General features: G+C 49.2%; 1 protein-coding gene across 1 annotated transcript in view; it reads left to right on the plus strand.

Annotated features, from left to right (window-relative positions):
• ATP10A (ATPase phospholipid transporting 10A (putative)) overlaps window positions 1-21,455 on the plus strand; it is a 177,775-nt gene that overhangs the window by 130,537 nt on the left and 25,783 nt on the right. Inside the window, 9 exon segments of the mRNA XM_036844164.1 lie at window positions 3,136-3,242; window positions 3,623-3,754; window positions 4,763-4,893; window positions 7,069-7,321; window positions 10,411-10,628; window positions 12,016-12,210; window positions 14,672-15,236; window positions 20,836-20,939; window positions 21,020-21,146. Of these exon segments, the coding sequence (XP_036700059.1) occupies window positions 3,136-3,242; window positions 3,623-3,754; window positions 4,763-4,893; window positions 7,069-7,321; window positions 10,411-10,628; window positions 12,016-12,210; window positions 14,672-15,236; window positions 20,836-20,939; window positions 21,020-21,146 (1,832 nt within the window).

A 21,455-nucleotide genomic window follows, 5' to 3' on the forward strand; every position in this document is an offset into this window, starting at 1 on the left:
ACGTTCTGCATGTGGTATTTCCCAGGGCACTTTTGGACAGTTTCGATTTAGAAGAGATTGTTTGGATGAGTCAAGAGGCCTGGGGACTTGAACTAAAGGAGCTCTTCTAAGTGGCTTAGATTAAATGTTAAGGGATGTATCCATTTGCTCGGGCTGACACAGACCCGGCAGCTTAAACAACAGAAATGCATTGTCTCACAGTTCTGGAGGGTGGAAGCAAGATCCAGGTGTCAGCAGGACTCGTGTCTCCTGAGGCCCCTCTCCTTAGCTTGCAGACAGCCACCTTCTCCCTGTGCCCTCACATCATCTTAACCTCTGTGCTTGTCCGTCTCTGTGTCCAAATCTTTTCTTACAGAGACAGCAGTCATATGGGGTTAGGGCCCATCCATACGACCTTATTTTAACTTAATTACCTCTTTAAATACCTAACTCCAAATGCAGTCACATTCTGAGATACTGGGGTTAAGACATCAACATATGAATTCTGGGGGGGACACATGTCAAGCCATAAGACAGAGGTAGGTGCTGAGGGCAGTGTGATGGGCTCACATTCTCATGCATGTCTTCCTGGAGTTGAGCCTCATGCCTGCTGGGCCCTGGGCCTATTCGCCCTTGGCAGGGACTTTCCCCCTTAGGAGACCAAGGCAGCACTTGCACTGCCAAGCACCTTTAGGGTGACGCCGTTCTCCAGCCTTCCTCCCCTTCTGATGCAGGGAGATTCACTCAGAGCACAGCCCCCATTGCCATTTGTATGCCGCCGGAGGCCTTAAACAGGCCGATACACCTGCTGTGATCAGTTCTGGTCTGGCTTGGTCTGATTAGAAAGCACAGTAGTTACTGAAAGGTGTAGGTCACATCAAAGGAAGCTTAATGTAATACCTTTTCTTGTTTCTGTTGAGTTCATCTCTTGTTCTGAATAAGCATGACTGGTTTGATTTAGATGATTCATCCTTGACTGCTGTCCTGAGAAATGGTTTCCATGTGCGGCTGTTGCGGAGAGAACCGTGGCGGTGGTCATTCTCTCACTCCTGACTCGGGAGCTGGGTTTTGTGTGTAACGTCTCACACACTCGGGCCTCTTGACGCTTTAGCTGGCACTGAGGTTTCCAGTCTTGAATCTCTTTTTTTTTTTTTTTTTTTTTTTTTTTTTTTTTAAATTTATTTATTTATTTATGGCTGTGTTGGGTCTTCGTTTCTGTGCGAGGGCTTTCTCTAGTTGTGGCAAACGGGGGCCACTCTTCATCGCGGTGCGCGGGCCTCTCACTATCGCGGCCTCTCTTGTTGCGGACCACAGGCTCCAGACGCGCAGGCTCAGTAATTGTGGCTCACGGGCCCAGCCGCTCCACGGCATGTGGGATCTTCCCAGACCAGGGCTCGAACCCGTGTCCCCTGCATTGGCAGGCGGATTCTCAACCACTGCGCCACCAGGGAAGCCCCTTGAATCTCTTTTTAAAGCAAAACTTTATTCTGGAATTGCCACAAGGTGTGGGGGGGAGGGCATCACACAGTGTTGATTGGCCCTCTTCCTGCACGTTCCTTTGCATGAGTTCTGCAGAAGAACTGATGCCATGTTGGTAAATAACAGGCTTGCAGGAAATGTGTCCCCCCAGCATGGTGTTTTGGCCTTTTCTTTATTGTTTAGCTTCTTTTCTTCACCGTAAAATATATTGATTTCCCTGGTTGTGAAGAATACAGGTTGTATCTTAGGTTGAGAGACAGCCCCATCCCTCATGCGGTGACCAGGGTCCGGAAGTGGCAGGAAGTGCTGTTTTCCTGGAAACCTTAACGGCTTCTTCTGACCTTGTACCTCTCCAAACTAGCTCTGCTCCCTGGTCAGTGGGCACTGCTAGGAGCTGGTGGGAGGGGTGACACCCGCAGGGATCCTTGGTGACTTCAGAGAAGGAGTTTGGGCTGCGGGTGTGTGTGGGAGAGCTGGGGAGGGCTGTCCACCTAGGGTGTGAGAAGGTGGCTTCTTGGAAGGCAGGTGGCACTGCCTGATTGATGTAGGTTAGGCTGGGCCCCTGCTCTAGTTCTGAAAGCCTCCAGGGCCTCCCCTTGTGACCCATTCATCAGGCTCCCGGGACTTCGTCTACCCCAGTGTGGCCCTAGCACACTCCTGACCAACAGGGGTGGGGGTGCGGCTGCCATTAGTAGGTAAGAGGATGAGTTTGAAAAGCAGTTGCTTAAACGTGGGATATTCTCTGAATCTAAATAGCAGTGAAACTGAATGTATAAAATTGTATCATGGAGTTTACCACATTTCAAATTTAACATGTTAATATTTCTAATAATTGTATGACTTTCAATAAGAAAAACAGAATGTAGGAAATGTTGCTGAAACCAATATGATCCCCTTTTCTAGAGAAATATTTGTACCCTTGTGACAACATGAGGTGCTGGTGAGGAGCAGAGTTCTCTGTGATGATCAGGACATGGGCAGAGACCACCTGGCAGGGCCTTCCTGGGCCAGCTTCCCAACTCGGTCCCCCAGTTCCTGGCTCTGCCCTCTCTAGCTGTGGCCAGACCCTGTGGCATAAAGCCTACAATGGTCCTGGTACCAATTCTGACGTGTGGGTTTTTCCCACACCAAGCTGGGTGTCCCACAGTCTAACTCAATTCTGATACTATCTATCTGGGGAGAGCATCAGATCCCACAGGTGACAGGCTCAGTCCTGTGTGTCAGGAACAGCCGGGCTCGAAGACCAAATGTTAGAACAAAAAATGTTCGTAGTGTTCTGACCAGTTAGGAAATTACAAGAATTTTAGGAGCTCTGTGCCAGACACTGGAGTCAAAGACTAAATATTAGAACAAAAGATTATCCTAAGACTTCTATTTACAAAGGTGTCAGGAGCCCTCTGTCAGGAACCAGGGGCAGAGGCAAAATCATATATTTCTTATTATTTCACAAAGCCTGTGGGCAAAGTAAACGAACAAACATCAGGCTCTGGAGGGGCTTCTAGAAGCCCAGTTACTGGTGAGCGCCAGCCCCATCTCAGCTCTTGCAAAGGTCCGCTGAGTCCCTCCACCCCTCCCCTCCCCAGTCCTGGGTCTAGGCCTTCCTTCCCAGAGCGGTGCTGCTTGAGCTGTGAGGCCATGTAAGCACCCACGTGACACATGCCAACTGTTCCATGACAGCATACACGACAACGGGAAAAAGTCAGGGCTCTACAAAGAAAACCTGCTGCTTCGAGGCTGCACCATCCGAAACACAGAAGCTGTCGTGGGCATCGTCATCTACGCAGGTAGGTGCTGCGTGTCACCTGCAGTCTGTGATGGCACTGCCTTGGCATGGTGGGCTGGCTGTTCCTGGACATTGCTCCTGGTTGTTTTGGTTTTTTCCCGATTATCAAAGTAGCATAAACCCATTGTAGAAAACCAGGAAAATAGAAAGATGCAAAATGTCTAATAATATCTGGACCAGAAGTGTTCTTAACATGTTAGCCTATTTCCTTCTGTGCATTTCCCCGTGGTGGTTACATAGTTGAGATTAATTGTAGAGCCTACTTTTCTGACGGAACTTATCCCATATGGATCATTGGATGGCAGCACCCTTTTCCAATCCATGGAGTCAGCGTAGCCCGTCCCTTCCCTGCTGGGCACTGACTCACCGCCTCCCCCGCAGGACACGAGACCAAGGCTCTGCTCAACAACAGCGGGCCCCGCTACAAGCGCAGCCGGCTGGAGAGGCAGATGAACTGCGACGTGCTCTGGTGTGTCCTCCTCCTCGTTTGTATGTCTCTGTTTTCGGCCGTCGGTAAGTCTCCTCGGAGGTCACGATGAGTGGGCACTGCTGGACGGCTACCGGGGGCCCCTGCTGGGCTATCTCTGTCTCCTTCTGACCCAGTGTTCTAATTAACACACATTTGTCACTGGCTTGGACTCAGGGGATGTTTGCATTGGCAAGGCCACGTTGAGACGCTTCGATGAATGAGCTCCGCAAACTAGTGTTTTTCGAATTGGCATCTTCTGGGGTGGAAGAACGGCTTAATCATGCTTCCTGTAATGATTCCAGTGGAAAGAGTGATACTAACCTGGTGATAACAGGAATCAGAGCAGTAGAAGCACAAATGCTACTAATAGGGACTCTGTGAGAAGAGGGAAAACATTATTTGGGTCCCAAGAAGGGGCTAGCAGTTAGGCTGTGTGCAGAGTCTGGCACCCCCAGCCTCTGGTGGCCTCCAAACCGGCATGCTGCTTTGGGAGTGCCTGGCAGGGAAGTGCGTGGACCTCCAGGTAAACGACCTTCACCGTGTCCCGCTCAGCTGCCATCACACACCAGACAGGTGTGATGTGGTCTTGGAACTCAGTGGTAAAAGGCACAGGTGTATGGGGCATGAAAAAGGCTCTGTCATCAGTTAGGTGTGGGGCTCAGTTGATGAAATAATGTGTGTTGCTGTTGGCTTTTCAGAGTCTGTGAGATGTGAATTTTGAATCTCTAAGCAGGGACAATAACAGGCAGTATTCAGAGCCTATTGAGACTGGTGTTTAGTGAGGCATTGGGAAATTCCTTTCTGGGGTTTCTCATTGGTAGCTACCAGCACACGTCCAATTCCTGTTTTATGACCAGTGGTGCTATTCAGTACCAGTGATGGGAAAGGCCTGGGGTGAGGCAGAGTCCAAGTCCCGGGGCCTTCCTTCCAGCGCTCTGATTGTAGTGCCAACAATACCGTGGGCTTTTGCTTTCTTAGGTGGCCAGGCGGGCTCATAAAACCCGATATACTTGTGTCGGGTGAATGACGTTCCTCTTTGAACTTTGCTACAGGACATGGACTATGGGTGCAGCGCTATCAAGAGAAGAAATCATTATTTGATGTCCCTGAGTCTGACGGCACCTCTTTATCCCCAGTCACAGCTGCAGTTTATTCGTTTTTGACAATGATAATAGTTCTGCAGGTAACAGTACTAAGTTCCATATGACAATTGCTTTACTTTTCTGATGAGAACTTCGAATCATCATAGTCTGCTAAGAACTTCCTACAAATTCTGCATCTGGGAGGAGCACAGGTTCATCTGACAAATGTGTTGCCTTTTGTTTTCCCACCCGACTTATCTAAAGGATCTTTTCTTGGGTGCTTTTCAAGTTAAAATTCTCCTTTGCTGTTCTTAAGATTTTTAGGCTCTGAGGGGTCGGTTTTTCGATCGTTGTTTTTGTTTTGTTTTTCCACTCAATTACTTCTTTTTTTTTAAATTAATTTTTATTGGAGTATAGTTGCTTTACAATGTTGTGTTAGTTTCTACTGTACAGCAAAGTGAATCAGCTTTACATATACATATATCCACTTTTCTTTGGCTTTCCTTCCCAGTTTCTACTGTACAGCAAAGTGAATCGGCTATACGTATACATATATCCACTCTTTTGGATTTCCTTCCCATTTAGGTCACCACAGAGCATTGACTAGAGTTCCCTGTGCTATACAGTAGGTTCTCATTAGTTATGTATTTTATATATATTATCAATAGTATGTATATGTCAATCCCAGTCTCCCAATTCATCCCACCCCCCCCCTACTCGATTACTTCTTAAAAAAACCTACATTTTTTTTAACATCTTTATTGGAGTATAATTGCTTTACAATGGTATGTTAGTTTCTGCTTTATTAACAAAGTGAATCAGTTACACATATACATATATCCCCATATCTCTTCCCTCTTGCGTCTCCCTCCCTCCGACTCTCCCTGTCCCACTCCTCTAGGTGGTCACAAAGCACCGAGCTGATCTCCCTATGCTATGCGGCTGCTTCCCACTAGCTATCTGTTTTACATTTGATAGTGTATATATGTCCATGCCACTCTCTCACTTCCTTCCCCCTCCCCGAGTCCTCAAGTCCATTCTCTGTTAGGTCTGCGTCTTTATTCCTATCTTAAACCTACATTTTTATTTCAGAATAATTTTAAGGTTTACAGACAAGTTGCAAAAAATAGTACAGAGAGTTCCCATGTGTCCCTCAACCAGTGTGTCTTAATGTGAGCTTATTACATTTCTCTGGTACATTGTCAAAACTGAGAAACCAACTTTGGTACTTTGTCTCGAACAAAACTCCAGACGTCATTTGGATTCTACTAGTCTTTCCACTGATGTGCTTTTTCTGTTCCAGGAGTCAATTTAGGATATCACATTGCATTTTGCAGCATTGGTTATTATTATTACTATTATTAGTTCCCATACCTCCTGAACAATTCCCCATCACTAACTGAGAATCTATGCCCCAAAAGCCTGTGAGAGTGGAGAGGGGCAGTGAGCATCTCTGCCACCCTCCTTAGGGACACAGAGTGAACAGAAGATATTGGCTTAGCCTTTGCCTGGAAGGGGGGTTCTGCTGTCTTATATCACATGTACTTGAGTTCGTCCTGCAGTAGGTGTTGCGTTAACATATACTTAAGTTACCCAGAGAACCCAGTTAGTCTGGATGTGGTATTCTGAGCCCATAAGTATCAGTTCAATACTGTTACTCCACAGATAAAGAAAAAATTAAGCGTTGATTTCATGAAGGTTATTCTTGAATTGTCAAAGCATAACCGTGACTGTTCTTCTCAAAGCCTCTTCTCTCTGCTCTGTATTGTACAAGATCACAGAGATTGTCCTTCAGCACAGAACCAGCCTCTGAAAAGACTGTCTCTTCTGAGCTGTGGGGTTGTGTCTGCGGGACAGGCAGCTCCTGTCGCCGGGAGCCCCGGGACAGCCTGGGTGTGAGGTGACTTTTCTTATGAGGACTCTGAATGTGCCATGTGTTTTGTGTTTCTCTTTTCTCTTTTTCCTCTCCTAGCTTCTCTCAAGCACAACTTAGTAATATGAAAACGCTTGCTTCTATACAAGCCATGGTTTCCATACTTCCAGACATGATAGTGGATTTCCGCTCTGCAGTGGCACCATAGGCTGTCCTAGTTTAAACTCTTTGCCAATATCCTAATACTCTAACAATACTGACTCTAAGCCAACTTGTGTAAGCTCTGAAAGGTACAGTATAGTCCCTACTTACTTGGGGTTGTAGTTTTTGTCGTTTAGATTGGACTAAATCCGCAGTTCCCGGTCTTCACGGTCATTCATTCTATGTGCCTTGTGTCTCCTAGGTTTTGATCCCAATTTCCTTGTATGTTTCCATTGAAATTGTTAAAGTATGCCAAGTGTACTTCATTAACCAGGATATAGAGTTGTATGATGAGGAGACAGACTCGCAGCTGCAGTGCCGAGCCCTGAACATCACGGAAGACCTAGGGCAGATACAGTATATCTTCTCCGATAAAACTGGCACTTTAACCGAGAATAAGATGGTTTTCCGAAGATGCACTGTGTCTGGCATAGAATATTCTCATGATGCAAATGGTGAGTCTGGGGACGGGGTCTCCCAATCTGGGCAGGACCAGAGAGCTCCTGTATCAGAGTTGCATGCCCACGTGCCTGTGTGTGCGTGCGTGTACACATACACACACACACACAGCTTCAGGGATTGATGATTTTTGAGGGAGAATAAAACAGAAAGGCTGTCAGAGCAACTCTGGACCAGCATCTATAGAAAAGGGCCCTCCTCATTGCTGATGGCGCCCTGCTCCCTGCACTATCTGGTGTGGTGGGCATCTGCTTAAACACTCATTTTCTGCCAGACAAGCAGAACCAAAGAGGGCAACCTTGAGGAACTCACCTCAGAGGCACCTGGTCTCTGTCACACCAAGAGGCAAAGAGATGTTTCCTTTGTCACGCATCAGTCTCCTTGTTATCAGCTGAAAATTCTCAGCAGGGCACTGGGCAGTTCATGCTGCGTTCTTTCCTCTGGAATACGACCTCCCGGAGGGAAGTGTCACCTCACATTGGAATTTAGGCAGTCCCTCCTCCCACCTCTCCTTTTCTCATCCTTGGCTGCCTCCCTCTGTCCCCTCTGAACATACAGGGGAGCCATCTGCTTCCTAAGTCGAGGGGTGACTGGAGCCAGCTGCCCACCCAAACCAGGAGGGGGTCCCTGCACCACAGAAGTGTCTCTGGGGCCATCATGCCTCTGAGAGAGAGGGCACCTGCTCTGCAACCAGGACTCCCCTTCTTTCCTGGAACAGCATCTGAGAACATCAAAGAAACCTTGCCACAGAAACATAAGCAAGTACAGAATAGGGGGACAACATGGGGGCATCAATAGGAAGCTGTTCTTTAGGGGCATTTGGTGGGAAAGATCTGCTGGAAGCATGAGATTTTTGTGAGTTTTATAAAACCAAGAATTATCATGATATCCACTATATCCTCCATGATAAAAGGAATCATATTAACAGAAGGCATAAGAATGTGTCCAATTTGTGTAATGTTTTATTTGCCACTCAAAAAAACCGGTCAGGAACAGTGTCCCATCCGCCCACCTGCCTCCCTCTCTGGCTCTCCCCTTCCCTGACTCCTCAGGCTTGTGCAGAAGAGCTTGGGGGACTGAAAGCAGACCTCATCCTGCTTGTAAAGGAGTCAGAGGACCAGGTCTGAAGTCGGCCTTCGAACTGGAACTGAGGCTCTGGGGGCAGAATCCCAAGTAAGATCACAGAAGGATTTTTACAGTTGTCAGATGCTTGCCATAAAACCAAAGGGGTCCATCGCCCCCAGAAGACACAGGAAAGCATTGCTGGGGAAGGTGGAAACAGCCAGGTGTCTCTGCAGCATGTTTTAAAGAAGAGCTGTGATCAGTGACTGATGGGCCCCTGGGCGGGCACCCTTCGCAGCTGCTCCCATGGTCCGACCTCTCAGATCTGTTAGTAAAATGAATGCAGGCGGGTTTGGCTGTGAGTACAGAGCCCAGCTCACGCGTACCTGAACCGGCCACACAGACCATGGGCGTGTTCCTGTCTACCTCGTGTCCTGGTGACGGTGCAGGGCATCACCTGCTCCTTGTCCCCATCTTCCCAAAAGAGCCCGAGGGCATCGCTGAGGCCATTGCTGCCTGGTCACAGAGCACAGACACACCAGCAGTGGCCTGAGGGATGTCTGCTTTCAGGCTAACATCTGATCACTGCTGTGGGAGGGTGGGTGGGCAGATGTGCCCTTGGGAGGCTGACACCATGCTCATAATGTCCAAGCCTAGGAGCTAGACAGGCCCAGTCCAGGCTTTGCCCTTCCTTGCCATCCATTCACCACCTCACTGCCAGGGGGAAAAGGGGGCGGGTGCAGGAGTTTTCTCCTGGAATTAGGAGCTCCCTGAGGTGGAATCCTGGGGTTGGCAGTTACCCGGCCTGGTGGCCATGGGCAGGTGACTTCCCTTTCCTTATCTCTAAAGAAAAGTCTTCCCAAAGAAGAAGCTGAGTTCAAGGCCTGGCCCACAGGACAGACCGCACCATGGCATGCCCAGACGGGGGGCCCTTCTCTTAGCCTCTCACATGGGCCACCTCCTGTTAGGATGCCTTGTGTTGCCACCCAGCACCGGGCCTGCCCTGGAAGTTCTTAAGAGTTGCTTGTTTGGAGTGAGTGGTCCCTATGGATAGTCTCCTGTTGCTCACATATGATGGAGAAGCTGAACTAACTGGGCAAAGCCAGGAACACGTGTTGAGAGCCCTTGTTAGCAAGAACAGCAGCGTGGGTACACTTCTGTGATTCACTGAGAGCCCTGGAGGGCTCAGGGACTGTCGCTCCCTGGTGCCCCCTAAGAGCCAAGCACAGCATCACAATCACCGTCTTCTTCAGTGGAGCTCTGCTTGCTGGGTCTGAACTCTGGCAGCATTCTTCCATGCTGTACAACCCCAGGAGGATGTGAGCCTCTCTGCTGCTAAGCGCTTCATCCTCATGGGGTGAGTGCAGACAGCACCTACTCCCCACCTGACGTTGAGCAAGGAGCCCTCTCAGGAGAGCACCGTCAACACAGCCTGAGAACCGTTATTTCTGCTTGACTGCAAGGCAGATGCTCAATGCGTGATCTGTCCTGACAGCCCCAGTAAGCAGGTGGCCCTGTGACCCTGGCATGAAGGTCAAAGCCTGGAAACCAGCTACTCTGTGGGCCTCCCAGCCACCTGCCCACCCACCCCATTCACATGGGGGCTCCCCCTGAACAGAGGGGCTGTATGTGAACCCATCTCCACCCACATCTGACTTTTTGTGGGATGGGGTGGCCCCTTTGCCATCATGGGCGGGACCTGAGCTTTGGCATCCCATGGGCCTGGGTGCCACCTCGACCCCCTGCCCCTGCATCCCGTGACCTTAACAGCTGAGACTCAGTCTTCTCATCTGTGACGTGGGGTTGAGAACATAAGCCCCATCGGGTTCACTGAAGGTGCATGTAAATGAGAACATCCCCCATCCCTCAGTGGAAACCCCTGTCAAACATGGCCTCGCCATCAGAGAGCAAGGGTGGCGAGGGCCCGGGGTCCCCTGCTGGATGCCTTGTGGAAGTGGAACCTAGACCCCTCAGTGTCACACCCAGCCTCCCCACGATGTCACTTTGTGCCCCTCCCCCACAGCCCGGCGTCTGGCCAGGTACCAGGAGGCAGACTCGGAGGAGGAGGAGGTGGTGCCCAGAGGGGGCTCTCTGCCCCAGCGCAGCAGCACCGGGAGCCACCAAAGCATCCGAATCGTGCATCGGAGCCAGAGCACCAGGTCACACCGGCGCACCAGCAGCCGTGCCGAGGCCAAGAGAGCCAGCATGCTGTCCAAGCACACAGCCTTCAGCAGCCCCATGGTGAGTCCCACAGCCCTCCTTCCCGCTGTCACCTCCCCCAGTCACCAAAAGTGTCTGTACTTCACTGCGGGGTTACCTCTTCAGTTAGGGGATGTTTTTCTGTCCAGTGCCTTCTTCCCACACTGCTGTACCTTTTCCAAAACACTGATTAGGTCCCCTTACCAGGCTTCTCAGGCTGGGGACTGCCGATGACTCACCCAAGAGGGTGACAGAGAGGAAGTCCGTCCTGCCCTATGAAATGAGTAAAACATCAGGGCAAGATGACAACTGTGAAAAAGCAAAGTCAAATTTAAAAAAAAAAAGTTTTAATGAGATGAACCCAAATCCCTCCTTTGCCTTGTCAGTCGCCCAAACATTTATGGACCATTCTCATCCGGCAGGGAAATTTCCAGAAGTACGTGAGTGACAACCTCTAAAAGATCCTTTCACTTCTAAAATTTGTGAAGACCAGAGAGGGAGAATCCGTTTTGTTCACGTATGGTGGCCTCATTCTTTTATGTCCTTCAAAACCCATATAAGAAGGTGCCATTTGAATAGAGGTCATCTAGACTTGTGGTCACTGATTGTTGGGTTTACATGGGGCACGTGGGCGAGGAGCTCTCACCCGAGCAGCAGAGAGGCTGTGTTGGAGAAGTTTTTCCTGACATCAATTTCACAATCAATATGGGTCAGGAGTATTTGAAATGTCGCAACTTTCTGACCTAGGAAGTTAGTGATTCAGTGAAAGATTTCTGTGCATAGAAGCTTATCAGTGTGTTATTTACATCAATAAAACAGCGAAAAAATGTACCCAGTGATAAAGGAATGGTCAAATAAATTATGGTATGTCCATTTTGAAGCCGTTAAAAATTATATTTTCAAATGGCTATTAAAGGCCTGGTAAAGTTGAGGCAATATAATGTTTTTGGGGAAATGGAAACTGCCAATTTATGTATAAAATATTTTGATTAAAAATGTAAATGTATAGAAAAAAGACGAAGGAAAGGCAGAGAAGTGTGTTTTTTAGAAAGTATATATTACTGTGAGGTGGTGTGATACAGATCTATTACATTTTCCCTGTTATTCTCTTATTTTTCCAAATCTTTCTGAGTAAGATATGTTACTTTTATAATAATATATTTTCTTGGAGGTATTATTTTATAAAAAGAACATGTGTACCTTCTTATATATAAGAATATATGCATTTCATTTCACATGTTAGCTGTATATTCTTATACAATCAAGATTATACATAATTTGTCATTATAAAATGACATGTGTATATATGAGGTGAAGGTCTGTTTACAGCTTCTAGTAAAATCAAGGTGCCCTAAATAGTCAAGCACTAAAAGGACACTTGGCAGGTCACTGGGTCAGACTGACCCTTCGGCCCCTGTGTTCTTCCCAGGAGAAGGACATAACGCCCGACCCGAAGCTGCTGGAGAAGGTGAGCGAGTGTGACAGGTACCTGGCCTTTGCAAGGCACCAGGAGCACCCACTGGCCCACCTCTCACCTGAGCTGTCTGACATTTTCGACTTCTTCATTGCACTCACCATCTGCAACACAGTGGTGGTCACGTCCCCGGATCAGCCGCGACAAAAGGCAAGTTCTGGAGCATCGTACTGCGAGCCCGCAGAGCCCCTCCCCCTAGGTGTGGCCCCACTGGTGTCAGTCTTCCTGAGAGGGAGCAGGCTTCCCTGTCCTGCAGGAGCCTGGTCGCTCAGCACCACTCTCAGGTTTCAGGGGGTGCACTGGGGGCTTCAGACGGGGCAGACCAGCTCAGTAGCTCTGCGGTGACATCCCCAGACTGCAGTGGGCAGGTGCCAGGATTGTGGCGAAGAGGGAGAGGGCAGCCAGCCAGAGATAGCTACTGAGCCCGGGATGAGAGGGGCACAGAGCATACAGGCGTGGCCCAAGGTGGGCAGTGGCAGGAGGGTGGCTGCCCTCCATGCCGACCAGAGCCTCAGGGTCCTAGATTCTTACATGAGAGGGGACAGGATGGGCTGGGGCCCAGACTCTGGGAGGAGCCGCCTGGACTTGCATCCTGACGACACTATAAGCTGGTCCCCTCCTGTGTCTTTGGCACCTTGTCTGGGATGTGGGGGCGGTGGTGGGATTTAGGGAAAGGTCTCAGAGTAGAGTTTGGCACATAGTAAATGTATTTGATGTTAATAAAGGCCTTTAACATTGGCATTCAGGAAGTGGTTGAGAATCAGTGGGAAGTTACTTTGGGCGGTAGAAACATAGCAACACCCAAGTTGGGTTTTGTTTGGGTTAACATGAAGGTTCTCTCCAAAGAGAGTAAGGTTTTATGTGTGAAAGGAACCTCTATAACTCAATCGCTCCTCTGGGTGAACCAGGTGGTGTTGCAGGGGGTGGGGTGCACCTAAGCATGGCTGTGCGTCATGCAGCTAGGCAACTTTAAATGGATACAAATGAAGGTGTTCTAGGGCTGATGCACACTGTAGGCCTGTCCCCTGACCCCCCACTCTCCCAGACCCCTTCCCCTCCTCCTGGGCCAGCCCTTCCAGCAGGTTCTGCTGGTGAAGCCATTGGTGTGATGGAGGGTGAACAAGGGGCCCCTGCCCTCTCTGCGGCAGCAGCATATCTGGCAGCAATGTGACCCCCCTGTGCTCTTGCTCATACCCCACCGGCCTTTGAAGGCCCCAGTGGGCCTGGCGGATCCCAGGTGGACGGGCTCTGCCACTCAGAGACCACAGGCTTGTGCCATCAGCCCTGGATGGAGGCTGCTTCCTTTTTTTGCAGCTCACCTCTCAGCAGCCTCGGCATCCCTCGTCTGGCCTCTGGGTTCTTCCGCCACCCTGTTCAGTCCCTCTGGAATACTTCCCTGAAGAGGGGTCTGGTTTCTAGGTTAGACCCTACCTGACTGACCTAGGCATTGTTGCAATTACTGAATAAGTGAGAGAGACCCCGACATGACTGAGGTGTGTGCCCATGGTCACACATGGAGTGAGTTCCATGTAGGGAGCAGAATCCTCAGACTGCACATGAACGTGTCTCTGGATGCATTTCTGTGCCCACGTATGGGTGGGTGCCACCTTCAAGGGCGTTTGGAGCCAGCAGGAGCTCTGGCATGGCTGCCCGAATCTCCCACTTGGATATATAGCAATATTTATAGTCAGTAGAAGACCAAAGAAAAAGCACCTTTATCAAAATTGGTCCTTTGTGCCTTGTTTTACCAAATGCCTGACTTTTCTGGAGGCTCTTACTATAATTCACAACTTCAGACCCATGGGCAAAATTGCAAAGATTAAGGGGTAACTATAATTCAATGGTTTGATTGTTTCAACATTTGCTCTAAATCCATTATCTAGCAGAAAATTAAAATAGGTATATTGTATCAGCATTAGCATACAGCACTCACTTAAATAAAGTGTTGCTTTGTTGCTCCATATTGAGCTTTTTGAAACTTTAACAATTGTATACATGTCGTTTTGTTGTTTTCAGTCCTCGTTAGAAAATATACAATTTATTGTGATTTTTTTAAACATTTGTTTAAAGACTTGGAGCCTGAATTTGCCTATGTATTTCATTTGTTTAGAAAGATTCTTTTGGGTTTGGGAAATTTTGTGTAAATTTAAGTTTTCTATGGACATAATTCAAAGGAATGTATAAATTGGTCTTTTGTTAAATGGTTTTTTTAATTGAAAAAAAAAAAAAAAGCCAGGGTTCATGCCAGGCAGTGGCAGGCCCACTCCTGGGAAGTTTCTGTAAAGCCATGGGCCACTGCAGTGAGGGGACAGTCCCAAAGCCTTGGGAACCACAGGCCACCCAATGCCCTGAGTCCATCCCGGGCCTTGGTCGTTGCTACCCTACAGTCACATCCTGAAAGAATGAATATAGCAGAACCTGTGTTGAGGTGGAGAGGAAGAGGCCAAGGGATAGTCTCAAGGAAGAAATGCTGACTCTGGTTGCAGTTTTCAGTGGGAAATGGGAAATCCGTATTCAGGCCCCCCTGGGGAAGTGGAGGGTGGCCCTAAGGGAGTCAGGGTGAGGCCTCTTGGGAGACACCTAACCTGTCTTCCAACTACTTCCCTGGCAGGTGAGGGTGCGCTTCGAGCTGAAGTCCCCGGTGAAGACAATAGAAGATTTCCTCCGGAGGTTCACGCCCAGCCGCCTGGCCTCGGGCTGCAGCAGCATTGGGAGCATGGCCACCAACAAGTCGGCGCACAAGTCCAGCCTCCTGTCCACGCTGGCCACCGACGGCACGCTGTTCCGGCTGGAGGAGAGGCTGGGCCCGCCGGCCCCGGCCCTCACCAGCAATGGCTACAGCAGCGGGGCGGACGGCTGGGCACCTGAGTGCTCAGCACAGGAGCCCGAGCCCGAGCGGGAGCTGCGCTACGAGGCCGAGAGCCCCGACGAGGCAGCGCTCGTCTATGCCGCCCGCGCCTACAGCTGCGCGCTCGTGGACCGACTGCACGACCAGGTGTCGGTAGAGCTGCCCCACCTGGGAAGGCTCACCTTCGAGCTCCTGCACACGCTGGGCTTCGACTCCATCCGCAAGAGGATGTCGGTGGTGATCCGGCACCCACTCACGGACGAGATCAACGTCTACACCAAGGGGGCTGACTCGGTGGTCATGGACCTCCTGCTGCCCTGCTCCACAGGTACCCTGTTCCCCTCCGCTAGCAGCTCCCCGCAGGGAGCAGTCCTGAGAAACCAGCCCCTCCCTCCAGTGGAGCTTTGCCTCTCTGGGTGGCCTTTTCCTCCTCTGAAGGGTTTGGACTAGAATTTGGGGGAGGGCCCAGTGGATGGAGGGCTTCAGTGCCTGAACCCACCTCAGAAGAATGGGGTTGGGGATTAATGGGGGTGAGGCCTAGCATCAGGTTTAAATCTGGGCAATGAAAGTTAAGATCTTTTAGATTAGAAGTCCCAGAAGGTTCCTTTCTGCCCTGTGATTGCTTGGACCTTGGGCACCTATGAGGCCCAAGCCATGGTTTTTAGCCCATTTGTGGAGTGTTCTCAGGCCACAGCGAGGGCCCAGGTAGTGGGGGCTGCTCGCCTCTGGCCGCTTACAGCCGAGAACCTCCATCTTGCTCTCTTTTGCACTTGACTTCCATGTAACTTTCAGGTTGAAAAAGAGGGGTTCAGATACCACTGGTGTAGAGGGTGGAACTTTGTTTAGCAGAAGGGCTTGTACCTCTTTCCAGATACAAATGCTTCTGGGACTTGGAAGGGGGAGGGCCTGGGTCCCCACTAGTAAACCTGGTCACCCCTTCCTCTGTGCCCAGAGGACAAAGGAGGGCACATCTGACCTCCAGGGGAGAGAAGCAGGGTGGATGGCAGATGGCAGATGGGAGAGGGACCACTGCCTGACCCCCACAGCCTCCCTCTCTTCTGTATCCTGGAAACAGCTCTGGGTACCACCTGTGGGAAACCCTTACACTGGATATGCCCTTCTGGGGCTCTGGAATGGAGCTAGGGGTTACCACTTTGCTTCCCACGGTCCTCTCACCATGATCTCAGTGCCTCAGAACAGGACTCCAGCTCCAGTTAAGGGAAAGTGCACTGGTGGATCTCTGCAGACAAATCCGTTTTCCTGTCACAGAGCTATCGCCTCCCAAAGGCAGCTGAGTGAATTGCAAATGAGTCTTTGAAAGCGGTTTGCATGGCCTTTCTTGAGGGTGACCTACTCCAGGGCAGGGTTTGCCTTCCCACCCCTGTGTTGGTTCTAGGGTGGATGTAGAATCCAATTTACAGGCTGATTTTGCATTCCAAGAGCCTCCTTCATTCTGAAATTTGATTTTGCATCCACGCAAAAGAAAAACAGATAGGTATGGCAATTATCTGAGCAGATTTTATTCTACTGCAAAAATATCACCTTTGTCCTATTCTACAGCCTTGTATTAAAGATAGTTTAATGGACCGCTGTGTTTCAGACTTTACTACATACAGTGGGTCATGGATAAGGTGAAAAGACTGGACCAGCTCTAGCAAGCAAGGGTGGGATGGGATGGCAGGAGAGGCTTACCCCCACCCCAGAGAGAGGGCAGGGAGCCTGCTGAGCTGTGCAAGGGACACGAGAGCAACCAAGAAGGCTGCAGCAGTGGCCACGCTTGTACTTGGCTGGCAGTGCACTTTTAAAAATGAGTAGAAAGCCTCAAATTTCTAGACAAAGCACAAACAAACAAAACTTCTATCAGAGTCAGCTTCAAGGTCAGGGGGTGAAGGGAGCCCTTGTGCAAGCTGGAGAGCATCCCAGACCCCTCCACCTGGTCCTGGGAGGAATTAACTACAGGTGAGAAAGAGCAAAGCCATGGAACAGACAGGTTCAAAGCACAACATTACCCAAACCGTGACATTGAAGGGGGCACCTTAAAAATAAGCAGTTTATGTAGATCTCCACCTTCCTCTGGGAATTTCCAAGCAGTGTGCACTTCAAATAAGCTTGAATCAGTCAGAGCTACATGTAGAGACGCCAGGCAATTTAAGATTCAGGATGTTTAGAGCCCCCAGTGGTTTCCCAAGAAAGGGGATGGCTCTGGGGTAATCTTGAAGTTATCCACCAGTGACACCCTGACATTGTGCATAAATCATTCAACTTTCACTTTGGGGGTGGGGTGGGTGGGGTATGGAGCAGAGCAGGCTTGCAGATGGCCAAGCTGCTCTACCTGTGTGCAGGCGATAAAGTGAGGAGGGCACATGAGTGTCCAACATCTTTCTTCAAAAAGCTCACAACACTTTTACCAAAAACGGCACGAAAAGGCTAAGCTGATGGTGGATGGAGAATGTGTTGTGTTTTTAGGACGTGGCTATGTCTTGCCTGCCCTACCACTAGGTTGTGTGGGATCAGGTAGAGAGCAGGGACTCTACCCCACCCATTACCTTACGGACCTCTGTTCAAATCCCAAGTCTACATTTATGGGATGGGGTCACCCTGGACAAGTCACTCCTCCTGTGCCTCAGTTTCTCATCTGTACAAAGGAAATCAGGCTTCTGACCTCACAAGAAGCCCCTGTCCAAGCTCCTAGCACAGTGCTTAGTGTGTTATAGGCATAAAGCATAAGCTGGGTCCCTTTCCCTTCTCTCTGGTTTCTTTTCCTTAAGATTCACTTGCCTGAGGTTCAGTCCAGTGCCACTCTGTGTGGTTTCCCTTCCTTCCTTCCTTCCTTCCATTCCTTCCTTCCTTCCTTCCTTCCTTCTTCTTTCCTTCCTTCCTTCCTTCGTTGGGTCTTCATTGCTGCGCGCGGGCTTTCCCTAGTTGTGTTGAGCAGGGGCTACTCTTCGTTGCGGTGCGCAGGCCTCTCATTGCGGTGGCTTCTCCCATTGTGGAGCACGGGCCCCAGGCGCACGACCTTCAGTAGTTGTGTCACATGGGCTCAGTAGTTGTGGCTCGTGGGCTCCAGAGTGCAGGCTCAGTAGTTGTGGTGCACGGGCTTAGTTGCTCCACGGCATGTGGTATCCTCCCAGACCAGGGCTCGAACCCGTGTCCCCTGCACTGGCACGCGGATTCTCAACCACTGCGCCACCAGGGAAGTCCCTGAGTGGTCTTTAAGACACAAAAGTTGTGATGGCTCCACCCTCCTCCAAGGGCAAGGATAGAGGGGGAGGAATGGGCAAGATGTGGCGGTCACAGCTTCTCTCCATGCTGGGCTGGGTGGGCTCCATCACGCACAGAAACATGTCAGTGTGGTCTGTGACCACACCCTTGTCCAGGGCACCCTGGGTCCCCAGTGGCCCGCCCTGCCTTTCTCACTCATTAGTTTTGTTTGGACTAGTGTGGTTAAGGGCAGCATCACAGCCCCTGCACCCTGCTCCTGCCCTGGAATGCAACCTTCCCCTCCCCCTCTGGACAACTCAAGTACTTTATTAGTGTTAATTCCAGAGTCCCTCAGCTAGACATGTCTTTGCTCAAAGAACAGTCAGAATCTGGAATAATGTTATCACAATACCAGGAGTAAATGGTAGTCAAAATTAAAATGACTTTCAGTGTCATCTTTTCAGGAAATTTAAATTCCTAAAGCACAATAATCTAGGGCAGTGTTTCCCAACTCTCTTTTTTTCATTATTGCCCCCTTAAGGAGTCTTTTTAGATACTTTTTTTCTAATGGCCCTTCCATGACATTTTAATGCCACAGATATGCTGTATATGTGTTTATGTACTGTACATGTATCTGTGCTTTATGCGTAATAAGATTTTTTGCCTCCAAGGGACTAGTCTTCGGTCTGTTGGGAACACTGTCTTCTCCATGAAGAGCACAGATCTAGAAGGTTAAAAGTGTTTCTCCCAGGTCCTGTGTGTCAAGGAGCTGACCTGGTTAGTAGACAGCCTTCCCCAGACCAGGGGCCTCACCACTGGAAAGTAGGGTTGCCAGATTTAGCAAAGAAAATATATTGAATGTCTAGTTAAAATTTAATCTCAGATAAACGACAAATAATGTTTTTAGTAAAAGTATGTCCTATGTGCTATTTGGGCATCTTACATTCTTTTTTTTTGGAAGGTGTAAATTATTTCTCACCTTTATTCTTTTTCAAAAAATTTATTTTATTGATATATAGTTGATTTACAATGTTGTGTTAATTTCTGCTGCACAGCAAAGTGCTTGTTATAGTTCCCTGTGCTATACAGTAGGACCTTGTTGTTTATCCATTCTATATATCTTTGCATCTGCTAGTCCCAAAACACCCAATCCATACCTCCTCTACCCCTCACCCCCTTGGCAACCACAAATCTGTTCTCTGTCTGTGAGTCTGTTTCTGTTTCATAGATAAGTTCATTTGTGCCATATTTTAGTTTCCATATATGTGATATCATATGGTATTTGTCTGTCTCTGTCGAACTTATTTCACTTAATATGATAATCTCTAGGTCCGTCCATGTTGCTGCAAATGGCATTATTTCTTTTTTTTATGGCTGAGTAGTATTCCATTGTGTACATATGTACCACAGCTTCTTCATCCATTCCTCTGTCGATGGACACTTAGGTTGCTTCCATGTCTTGGCTATTGTGAATAGTGCTACAGTGAACGTTGGGGTGCATGTATCTTTTCGAATTATAGTTTTCTCCGAATATTTGGGCATTTTATATTCTGTCTGGCAACATTACTGGTGTAGGAGGATAGAAACTGCACTTTCTATTAAGTATGACTTTTCCTAAACGGGAAGTTTATACACTCACCTCCTGGACAAAAAGATGCCAGATCACTCTTAATGAGGTTTTGTTTATGTGAGATTCTCATTTCAACAAGGGATATTAGAAATAGTCAAAAATATTATGAGGTTCTTTTTAAAATAACATCTAACTTTTACTTTAAGTTTTATATTGAACCTGTATTCTATTGGCAAGTAATGAAGCAAGAGGTGGGCTAAATCTACTGGTGCAGATGTTTTCTGGGCGCCCTTTCTGGAGGCTGTTGGAGTAAATCACAGTGACGTGACGGGGCACCTGTGACATTCCTGCTTAATGAATTGCAACAAAATTCCTGCTAGCATTCCAGTTGCAGCTAGCTACAGTGAGGCAGAATGGGGAGGGCCACGTCGTCCTCACTGGCTCTGGAACACATTCACTCCTAACATACTTTTATCACACGAAAACTAAAGTGCCTTCTGCCTTCTCACTAACAATTATTGACCCAAAAACACGGTGGAGTTAAGAAGGTGTGTGTCACTTTGCCATGGATTCCACAGTGGTGAGGCTCAGAGCCAGCACTTCTGCAGTCTGGTAATAAACAGCAAGTCTGTTCCACATCTGGGTCTACAGAAAACAGAAAAGGGTGGGTGTTTGGAAAAATCTTACTAGCTGATAGCTAATTTCTTAGTTGTTTTTGTGTGTGTGTGTGTGTGTGTGTGTGTGTGTGGTTAAAAAAACACAATATAAATTCACCATCTTAACCAGTTTTAAGTGTACAGTTCAGTAGTGTTGAGTATATTCATATTGGTGTGCAGCAGATCTCCAGAAATTTTCATCTTGCAAAACTGAAGCTCTGTACAACTCCTTTCTCCCCTCCCCCCAGCCCCTGGCAGCCATCATCCTACTTTCTGGCTCTCTGAGTGTGATTACTTTAGGGACCTGAAAATGTGCCTGTTTTCTCTCCCTGGGTGAGAAGACTTCCCAGCTAGAACCTCTGATGGCGCTGAGCTCTCAGCTGCGGAAACTGCATATATGCAGACTCATTTCAACGGGCCAGGTGTCCTGGGAGTCCAGGCCATTTCACTGGGCTCTGTTGTTCTCACTCATCGTTGTTTCTGCTCTTACTCCAACCTAGATGACGCCAGAGGAAGGCATCAAAAGAAGATCCGGAGCAAGACTCAGAACTACCTCAACCTGTACGCGGTGGAGGGCCTGCGCACCTTGTGCATCGCCAAGAGGGTGAGTAGGCGTGGCTTCGCGGAAGGGGTGGGGCCGGTCACGGGGCTTGGCCTGGGCGCTCATCAGCGGGTCTCACCCAGGTTCTGAGTAAGGAAGAGTATGCCTGTTGGCTGAAGAGCCACTTGGAAGCGGAATCCGCCCTGGACAACCGCGAGGAGCTCCTGTTTCAGTCTGCCATTCGCCTGGAGACGAATCTGCATCTGTTGGGTAATTACGCTCTCCGGCGGGCGGGTGCCGCGGAGCCGGGTGGAGTTTGCAGCATCCTGGATGGAGAGGTGCCCTGGCTCTAGTCAGTGGCAGCTCTGCACACGCTAGGCTTGCTTAAGGACCCCTCTGGCCTGACGCTAGCGTGGCCCCCAGGCAGGGCTGTGCTCGATTGAACGTTCTCCCCGTGGCCCGTTTCTGGGGCATTCTATGTGCCACCCTGCCAGGCACCACGACAGCGTCCAACCTGCCTCCCCTGAAACCCTGCTTTCCCACCAAAAATAGAGATGAGGAGCAAGGCTTCTCAACAAC

This window comes from Balaenoptera musculus, chromosome 2, assembly GCF_009873245.2.
Source record: "Balaenoptera musculus isolate JJ_BM4_2016_0621 chromosome 2, mBalMus1.pri.v3, whole genome shotgun sequence".
Lineage (NCBI taxonomy): Eukaryota > Metazoa > Chordata > Mammalia > Artiodactyla > Balaenopteridae > Balaenoptera > Balaenoptera musculus.